The 9,889-nt window shown below is 31.1% G+C and overlaps 2 protein-coding genes across 2 annotated transcripts; one reads left to right on the forward strand and one right to left on the reverse strand.

The window, feature by feature from the left end:
• Positions 1-530: 530 nt before the first annotated feature.
• On the forward strand, positions 531-4,963 carry LOC137837120 (chloride channel protein CLC-b). Its single transcript, XM_068645987.1, has 6 exons — positions 531-896; positions 1,006-1,206; positions 1,502-1,679; positions 2,332-2,864; positions 3,197-4,346; positions 4,614-4,963. Exons 1-6 carry the CDS (start codon positions 706-708, stop codon positions 4,707-4,709), a joined length of 2,349 nt encoding a protein of 782 aa, XP_068502088.1. The 5' UTR covers positions 531-705; the 3' UTR covers positions 4,710-4,963.
• Positions 4,964-6,466: 1,503 nt separating this feature from the next.
• On the reverse strand, positions 6,467-9,889 carry LOC137837121 (mavicyanin). Its single transcript, XM_068645988.2, has 2 exons — positions 9,647-9,889; positions 6,467-7,072 (listed from the first exon to the last, which is right to left on the reverse strand). The coding sequence occupies exons 1-2, from the start codon at positions 9,807-9,809 to the stop codon at positions 6,675-6,677; spliced, it is 561 nt and encodes a 186-aa protein (XP_068502089.1). The 5' UTR covers positions 9,810-9,889; the 3' UTR covers positions 6,467-6,674.

A 9,889-nucleotide genomic window follows, 5' to 3' on the forward strand; every position in this document is an offset into this window, starting at 1 on the left:
GTTCTTAATGTTTGTGAAATAAATCTAAAGTAACATGAAATGTGAAAGCTTCTTTAGGTACCTAAATATCAGTCTCAATCATACCTTAAATCCATGCCTACCATGTGCCATTAACTCATGCCAACTGGTCCTAAATAAATAGAAAATCATATTATAAAAAATATGTCATGTTCTCACTGCACAATGAATTATTGGTGAGACAAAGACATAAATAGACAACACACAGAAAGATAAACAGCCACGAGTCCCCGCTTTCCATTCCTATGATTTAAGAACAATTTTGTAAACATGTGTAGTAACAGTTACTCCTACAATTATTGAAGTTAAATTTGCAAGTATGGTTTGCCAACTCTAAATTAATAACAAAATCTTCATCTTAATTATCACTAAAAATTAACAGATTTATCATGTGACAATTTCTTATTAAGTTTGACATTTTTGTGTGTTTAGAAAGTTAAAAGATAATCATACATGCTAACCACAGCAAAAATAATAACCTTATCTAATGAGGGGTCCACTAGTTTTACTTTGTCAATCTTGCATAATATATGTCATAGTTTAAACAAATGATCAATACTTTGAATTGTTTTTACATTTAAAGGCTAGTTGGAGCACTTTGTTCCAATCCAAAACATCTTTCTCTAAGGGTGTCAACTCTAGATATTGATCAGTTTCTGTACCTCAACTGTTTGGTGTGTTGTTCCAATGAGTGAGGAATCTAGTCTGCTTAAAGGAAGCACATCAATGAATGACACCATGGTGGAAGAGGTTGAAGAAAGGGATCCAGAAAGCAATCCACTGAATGAGCCACTGCTCAAGAGGAACAGGACATTGTCTTCCAATCCACTTGCTCTTGTTGGAGCAAAAGTTTCCTACATAGAAAGCTTGGACTATGAGTAAGAAACCAGAATAAGACACCATCATGCTCAATTATCATGTATAAATGTTAATTTGTGTCTTCCCACCAAAAAGTTTACTCATTTTGAAGAGGGGCTCTCTATGCAGGATCAATGAGAATGACCTGTTCAAACAAGATTGGAGGAGCAGATCAAGAGCTCAAGTGTTGCAGTACATATTCTGGAAATGGAGTCTTGCCTTCCTTGTTGGACTTCTCACTGGTATCATAGCCACTTTGATCAATCTGTCTGTTGAGAACATTGCAGGGTACAAGCTTCTTGCTGTTGTCAACTTTATCCAAAACGAAAGGTCAGATCAACCCTGTCTCACCTTCTATTCTCTCTAGTAATAAAAAAATATCTTTCCTTTTCCCTGAAGAGAAAAAAATTTGCAATATATCCAGCTTCCTTGGTATCTTACAGGTTTTATAGTTTGAAACAAAGAACAGGATAAGATAAAAGTTACAAAATTGTTCTTTAATCAAGAAGTTTATTTTGACAATTTTCTTAACAAAGTTTTGCATTAAAGAATTGCGTGTGAGATTTTTGTTATATGAATTGTGTGAAAACTGTGAATGACTATGAATATATGATATATGGTGCAGGTACTTGACAGGTTTCCTATATTTCACTGGAGCTAATTTCATTTTGACATTTGTTGCTTCTATTCTGTGTGTGTGTTTTGCACCCACAGCTGCTGGACCTGGAATACCCGAAATCAAAGCTTATCTTAATGGGGTTGATACTCCCAACATGTATGGTGCCACAACATTGTTTGTTAAGGTAAAAGTTTGTTTATGTTAAATGCTGCACTGCCTCAACCATTTTACTTCTGATTAACTCATCACATCAAAGAAGGTGAAAATTTATATACAAGGCTTCCTTGTTTTGACAGTTTTTTTTTTGAGGGTTAGGAAATAGGCTCATCAGGGAAAAAAAATAAAGCTACTTCAACTGTCCCTACTTGATCTTGGATTACTTTCTTTCATCGTTAATTTTTCAATGATTACCATTATGTTACTGTAGTGTTCTCTATAAAGTTTTCTATAGGTCCAAAAGAGGAGTATCTAGTGAAATCTGAAAAACAAAGAGATGAGTACAATTTAATATTTCCTTAATGGCACCACTGAATTCTGGAATTGTTTCTTATAATAGCAAAGCATTATGGATTTCAAACCTTACCACTTGGAATTTTCTAAGATGAATGAATTTAATAATGATGTTGTTGGGTCAATAATAGTATTCTCTTTACAACTTATAGATATGCCAAGTCAAGTTAGTATGTCTCATCCAACAAAAACAAATGTATCATTATTGATAGAAGAACATGGCATCATATGATCTCAATTGCACTGCTATAATGCAGAGCTGCAAATAATATAGATCTTTTCACATAAAAATTGTCATTGCATAACCAATATATTTGCTGGTGTAGATAATTGGAAGCATTGGAGCTGTATCTGCAGGCCTAGATTTAGGAAAAGAGGGGCCCTTGGTACACATTGGTAGCTGCATTGCTTCCATACTTGGCCAAGGTGGCCCTGACAATTATAGGATCAAATGGCGCTGGCTGAGGTATTTCAACAATGATCGTGACCGTCGCGATCTCATCACCTGTGGTGCTTCTTCAGGGGTGTGTGCAGCTTTCAGGGCACCTGTGGGTGGAGTTCTATTTTCTCTTGAGGAGGTGGCAACTTGGTGGAGAAGTGCTCTCCTCTGGAGAACTTTCTTCAGCACAGCTGTGGTTGTGGTAGTGCTAAGGGCCACCATTGAACTTTGCCATAAAGGAAAATGTGGTCTTTTTGGTGAAGGGGGGCTAATCATGTTTGATGTGAGTGATGTCTCTGTGACCTACAATGTAATGGATGTCATCCCTGTTGTTATCATTGGAGTACTTGGTGGGGTATTGGGAAGCCTTTACAACTACCTTCTGCATAAAGTCCTCCGTCTCTACAATCTCATCAACCAGTAAGCAACCTTCTCTAATCTCAATCTGTCCTCTTGTTTCTGTCAAATAGTACACCATATAATCCAAAAGAATATAAAGCAGCTGTAAATAAAATTAACAAAGCTATAACTTAGAAGTAGTTTGATGGTTTGAGTTACAAGGAGATTAGTCTCCTTAATCTCCTTGTAAATCTTGAGTTCATCTCTTTTTAGTGAAATAAAGTGTTAAGAAAACTTAGAACGTTAAGTAATCTACCAATTAAGATGAAACTTCCAATTAGCAGAATCCAAATTTAGTATCAGATTATTTGACTGTTAAATAGTAGTGAGTCAAGCACTTTGGATTTTTGCAGGAAAGGAAAAATATACAAGCTTCTCCTCAGTCTTTCAGTTGCAATGGTCACATCAATATGCCAATATTGTCTCCCATTCCTAGCAAAATGCACCCCTTGTGATTCTTCCCTTTCAGAAGTGTGCCCCACCAACGGGCGTTCTGGAAACTTCAAACAATTCAACTGCCCAAATGGCTACTACAATGATCTTGCTACTCTGCTTCTGACCACCAATGATGATGCTGTGAGAAACATATTCTCAACCAACACTCCTCTTGAGTACCAACCATCCTCCATCCTAATTTTCTTTGCTCTCTATTGCATACTAGGACTAATCACCTTTGGAATTGCTGTGCCATCAGGGCTCTTCCTACCAATCATTCTCATGGGGTCCGGCTATGGCAGGCTTCTTGGAATCCTCATGAGATCTTATACAAACATTGATCAAGGGCTGTTTGCAGTCCTTGGTGCAGCCTCACTAATGGCTGGATCTATGAGAATGACTGTGTCCCTTTGTGTGATCTTCCTTGAACTAACCAACAACCTTCTCCTACTACCAATAACCATGATTGTTCTCCTCATAGCTAAAACTGTTGGAGACAGCTTCAACCCAAGCATCTATGACATCATACTGCACTTGAAAGGCCTCCCTTTCATGGATGCAAACCCTGAGCCATGGATGAGAAACCTCACTGTGGGAGAGCTTGTTGATGTGAAGCCAGCAGTGATTAGCTTCAAAGGAGTAGAAAAGGTAGCCAATATAGTCAATGCCTTGAAAAACACTACACATAATGGTTTTCCTGTCATGGATTGTGGAGTGGTGCCAACAATAGGAGTGGCCAGTGAGGCTACAGAACTGCATGGAATCATTCTGAGAGCACACCTTATTCAAGTGCTTAAGAAGAAGTGGTTCTTGAAGGAGAAAAGGAGAACTGAGGACTGGGAAGTGAGAGAGAAATTTACATGGGTAGAGCTGGCTGAGAGAGAAGGGAACATTGAAGATGTGGCCGTGACTAAAGAAGAAATGGAGATGTTTGTTGATCTTCACCCTCTCACCAATACAACTCCCTTTACAGTGCTGGAGAGTATGTCAGTAGCAAAAGCCTTGGTTCTCTTCAGACAAGTAGGACTTCGCCATATGCTTGTTGTGCCAAAGTATCAAGCATCTGGGGTGAGTTTATTAATCACATAATGAACATTACTTCCATTCTAACATTAAAGTTTAAGTATGACAATGTTAGTGTTTAGACCTTCAACATAAATTCTCTTTTTGCCTCTGAAATGGGATTGTGTTAACCTTGTTCTTTGTTTTTCACAAAAGTTTATACTTCATTTTACATAGAAGAACACATATTTAACCAAAAAGAGAATCTAAGATTAATGTGTAGTTATGTAAAATAGTCATATGTGATTAACCTTAAACTTGTTCTCCTTATAGGTGTCTCCTGTGATTGGGATCTTGACAAGGCAGGATCTGCTGGCATACAACATTCTGACAGTGTTTCCTCACTTGACAAAATCAAAGAGAAAGTGAAGCTTTCTTATCAAATATCAATGAATGGACAAGCAGCTTTATTGGGACAATTCTCTCTATTCAGCAAGAAGCCTCATTTTTGCATTATTTGGTCATGCGTGGAGAAGGACAAGATACAACATTGATGTAAACCATATTCAAATTTTCCTATTTTTGCCCCCACAGGTTTTTATTTAGTAATCAAATCAAATCGTCTTCCCTTGTTAAATAACATTAATGGTAATATTAATGGTAATTTTTCTTTTTCCAATTCAGATACTGTAATAAGATTTTTCCACTTTCCTTTATTTATTTATTTACATCTTATATAATAATGAAAGATAAAATAAATTTATAATATACAAGTGAACACTTTAAATTAAACTTAAAATCACTATATTCAAACAAGATTTGTCCAGTCTGTTTTGTGATGATAAGTAAGGCCAAAGGTTATTTACTTTTTTTTATACTAAGAATTGGAAATTTTAGTATTTTTTGTTTTCTGTCAATCATCAAACCAAGCAATATTTGTTAGAGACGGAATTATTAAGTGGTCTACAGGCATAGCCTTCGTTTTCTTTCACACACACACATATATATATATATGTATGTATATATATATATAATTAAAAAATTATTAAGAAAATTATTTAAATTTTATAATTAGATAATATTATTTTGTTTTTCACAGATTTTTTATAATTCTTATTATAAAAATAATACCATTTTTTTTGTTTTCTTAAATATTTTTTCTATTTTATAGTTTTATTATAAAAAAGAATTTTGTTTTGGAAAAACATATTTACTTTTCACAATGTTTTTATTTTATTAACTATTATTACTAGTTTAAAATATATAAATAACTACATTTATAAAGTTTTGTTAACCCTTCTTTTATACAAATATAATTAAATGATTTGAATTGAAAGTTTAGAAAGTTTTTGAAAAAGTACTTCAAGATTCTCTCCAAGATCTCCTTAGTGGTTGTTCGGTTTTGATTTGCTTCCTTTGAGTGTTGTTGGTTATTTTTCTTTGTTCTCTACCATCCTAGTCTGATTTCTCTGTGGTTGGTTTTTTTCTTTTTTTGGTTTTTATTTATTGCAGGTTGTTTTGTTGGGTGTTGTTGGTTTGTGCTCTAGCGTGTTGGTGTTTCTTCGTTGTGCTTAGTGCATACGCTTCGTGTTGAGTGATTCGCAAGTGTTTGATATTTTTTTACTTTTTGTTTCTTTTGCTTCTTTTGCATTTTCTGACACTTTTTTTTCTTTTTCTTTCCTTTGCTGAATGGGCTCAAATTTAGGGTGAGATTTAAGATTTCTTGGGATTGTCTAAAAAATCAAGATTCGAAGACCCAAGAAAAATTATCTTCAGCGGCTGAGTCTAGAAGAAAAGTTTGTCCAAGTTTTTATTTCATCCAGTCGCATATTTGTTCACTAAGATTATGCAATTTGTATCCATTTTGTGTAGGTTTGGCCCATGCAACATGCATCTAATTCGTTGGTCCACACTATTTTTCATTTGCTTCCAAGATTTTTTTATCGGAATTGTGGCCAACGAAAATCCAACGTTTATGCGTCCATTTTTTGCATTTTGCGTTCGTTTCTGACACACGCTAAATCTTTGTTTTCTGGTAGTGAGTCAATGATATATCAAAACTTTGTGGATGAGATTAATTTGATGATGTATAAAAAATTGTCTTTAATAATCTTGTTTACATTATAATTTTCCATATTTTATGAAAAGAAAGTGGAATTTACATTATACAAAATTAAGAAAAGTGATTATAAGACACAAGGAAAAATATTATTCATATGGGTGTACTTTTAATACTACATAGAAGGCATATGCATGTCCCATTTTATGTTTCCACAAGGGACTAATTTTGATTAAAATTAGGTGAATACAAGGAGGTGAATTGAAATTTCCATGACATCATACCCCCAAGTGACATACTTGTCACATTCATAAACCTAACTTTATTTTAATCAATTAGAACAAGGATACCATTACAGTGAGAGATAATGCAACAATGAACATAAAAGAGGTGAAGCAGTGTGAGCCTGAAGATGTATCAGTGTCAGTGGTAGCAGAAGAAGAAGATGGTGATGATAAGGAAGATGATGATGATGAGGGAGATGGTGATGTTAATGATGATGGTGATGATGCAGGAGAAGGAGCATTCCCTTTAACAATGGTAATTTTCATCTTCATCCCTTGACTACAGTGGCCCAAGGTACCACAAGTGAAGTACCTTGTACCTGGTTTGTCCAATTTCACAACATCATTGCCATTACTCAAGGATTGGATTGGACTGCTAATATCACAATTCTTGTAGGCACTCTCTTTTCCCAGTTCAACCACACTATGCAAAGAACTGTACTTGAAAACTGCAAAAAGAAATAAAAAATTATAATAATAATTGCAATGCCATATTCATCAATTTTATCAACACAACTTCAAGATTTTCAATTTTGTCAATTGTAGCTTTTAGACCAAATTTTAAATTATGACAGTAGTGGCAATCACAATTTTGTTGCAATAATTAATATATCTGAAAATTGTGGATAAATGGGTTGATATAACTACAATTACAATATCATTTTTTTTAAAAATCTTCATATTGTGGAAGCCATTACCCATTTTCTAAGAAACCTTGATTTGAGAAGAGGAAATCTTTAATGTAATGAAAATATATTATTTAACAAAAAGGTACTGATATAGGCTTTGGACAATGATTTATGGATAAGATCAAATAGTAATCATAATTATGATATCATCATTATTATTATAATCATTATTATAGTTGTTATCAAATTATTACTAGGATTATAATTTATTATTATTGCTATTGTGATTACAGTGGTTATTACAGTCACCTTATATAATTATTGTCATTGAGAATATAATCATGTTAGTAGTAGTAATTATAACAATAATAATAAAAATTATTGTAAGAAGTATAATTATAATAGTGATCGTTATAATAGTTATTTTAATGATAATTCAATGTCCGCATTTCAATTATAATTGTATATGTAAATATAAAAAAAAATTAAAATATATTTTGAAATTTCAACTTTATATCATATGGTAGTAAACATAATAGAATTTTTTTTAGCACCAAAGAAAGAATGAATTAATAATTTTAATTGTAATTAATCGAGACTTAAATTACCCATATCAATGTTATTAATATATATTTTTTATAAGTAAAGTATTTTAACAATTTTGATACTATATACAGGGTTTAAGGCTGATTTTAATTTCATATAATTAACAATTTTTTTAAAATTGTGATAATTCTTGTATAAGAGATAGAATATTGTATAAATATTTATATATATATATATTATATAATTTATCTCCTATTTAAGTTATGTTGTATAGACTTTTTTAAGAATAATAAATGAATAATTTAAATTTAAAGAAATAAATTGTTAAAATATAATTATTTATTTGTTCAATTTGGATACACCAAGCTGTAAATAAGCAAAGAAGAAAGGTAATTAGAAATTAAAATATCCTAAGGTAATATTATAAATTAATATTCAAGGAAATAAAATATTTAATTAGTAAAGGTAAATTGAAGTGGTCTATATTTTTTTAACTATGGTACAATCACGCAAAATATTTTTATTTTGTAATATTTTATATTTTTCATTAAAAATCAATTATATTATTACTATAAGAAATGTTGCACGTATATAAAATAAGGAAGGAAATTTAAATTTTTCATCCAGTGGCTCTCTAACTAAGGAAGAAACAAATTTTTAATATACTTTCAAGCCACAAAATATGAAAAGTAATCTTTTACTTTTCCATACAATCAAATGAAGAAGAATATTGTGCCAAAGAAGAATTTTTGTTGTTGAAGTTATTAATCAATGATGAAAATTTTAATTTACTCAAATATTATTTGGTCTTTCATTGTAATTCCTATAATTTTAGTGTTGATGTTATTACTTATTATAATTAATTAATGGTTTTGAATACGAAGGTATCAAATTGAACTTCATTTATGTTCTTATGAGAATCCATACAATTTGACTATAAATAAGAGTGGCTTATTATGCTATTAATAATTTTTATTATTTAAAAGTAAATTATCATAATAATATGGCACTCTATTCTAATATCGAACATGAAATTAATTTTAATGAAATGTAAAAAAAATAAATCTATTTTGTATATGTTAATAAAAAAATGCAAAATAAATTCTAGGTAACCTATTAATTATGACCTGTGAATACCTCGATTTGGTATTATTTTTAAAAATTATAAAACTGAAGCAAAATCTCAACATTGATGCATTCAAAAATTTATACTTTTTTTTCTTAAATTCAGTCGTTGAATAATAATATTAAAATACATAAATTAACTAATTAAACAATAAAAAGTTAAAAATAATAAAACATTTTTTTATTACATAAATGCTTACCAATAAATAAATCATGAAAGCTGTTTATAAAACTTAAAAAACAAATAACACAATCCACTAATAATTTTCTTTCGGTCTCTAAAAATTAATTTTTATTTAATAATTTTTTTTAATAAATCGTCTTATTCGTAGTTATAGTACTATAAATTTATTCTTCTCTCAAAATAACAAACAAAAAATATATAAAATTCATAACAAAATTTAACATATGTTATAGATAATTAAAAGTACATCCATATTTAACATAGAGTATGCTTAATGTATTTTCAAAATTTATTTCATCAGAAAATTTAAAGTCTACTTTTATTTTAATTAACTAACTCATAATCTATTCCAATTTTAAAGACAATATCTCAAATTTTAAAACAATGATACTTAATAATATAAATATTTTACAAAAACTTAATTTTATTTAAGTAAACACATATTTAAATGATGATTATAAATATTAAAGTTGTGTAAATGTAAAGAAACTCATGCATCTCATGGATGAAACCCTAGTAGTAATGTAAAAGGAACATACCAAGTTTATCTCCAACCTTGAATGTTTGGCCTGAAGTCCATGAATTAAAGTCTGTGGATTGATCCCAGCCTTGGCTTCCACCAACTACATGTTGTGCTGCAAACACCTCCTTTGCAATCATGGCAGCAATCAGTGCCAAGAAAACTCTGTTCTTGTGCCCCATTCTTACCTTCTTTCTTCTTTTTCAGACTTCTCTTACTATCACTGTGAAGGGTCTTGTTTAAACATTGCTATGATTCATCC

The sequence above is a fragment of the Phaseolus vulgaris genome, chromosome 4 (genome assembly GCF_051622355.1).
Source record: "Phaseolus vulgaris cultivar YP4 chromosome 4, ASM5162235v1, whole genome shotgun sequence".
Classification (NCBI taxonomy): domain Eukaryota; kingdom Viridiplantae; phylum Streptophyta; class Magnoliopsida; order Fabales; family Fabaceae; genus Phaseolus; species Phaseolus vulgaris.

Coding starts and splice junctions, on each gene's coding strand:
- LOC137837120 (XM_068645987.1), top strand. CDS start 706: ATGAGTGAGGAATCTAGTCTGCTTAAAGGAAGCACATCAATGAATGAC. Junction 897..1,005: donor ATAGAAAGCTTGGACTATGA/GTAAGAAACCAG, acceptor CTCTCTATGCAG/GATCAATGAGAATGACCTGT. Junction 4,347..4,613: donor CAAAGTATCAAGCATCTGGG/GTGAGTTTATTA, acceptor TTCTCCTTATAG/GTGTCTCCTGTGATTGGGAT.
- LOC137837121 (XM_068645988.2), bottom strand. CDS start 9,809: ATGGGGCACAAGAACAGAGTTTTCTTGGCACTGATTGCTGCCATGATT. Junction 7,073..9,646: donor CAAGGTTGGAGATAAACTTG/GTATGTTCCTTT, acceptor TTCTTTTTGCAG/TTTTCAAGTACAGTTCTTTG.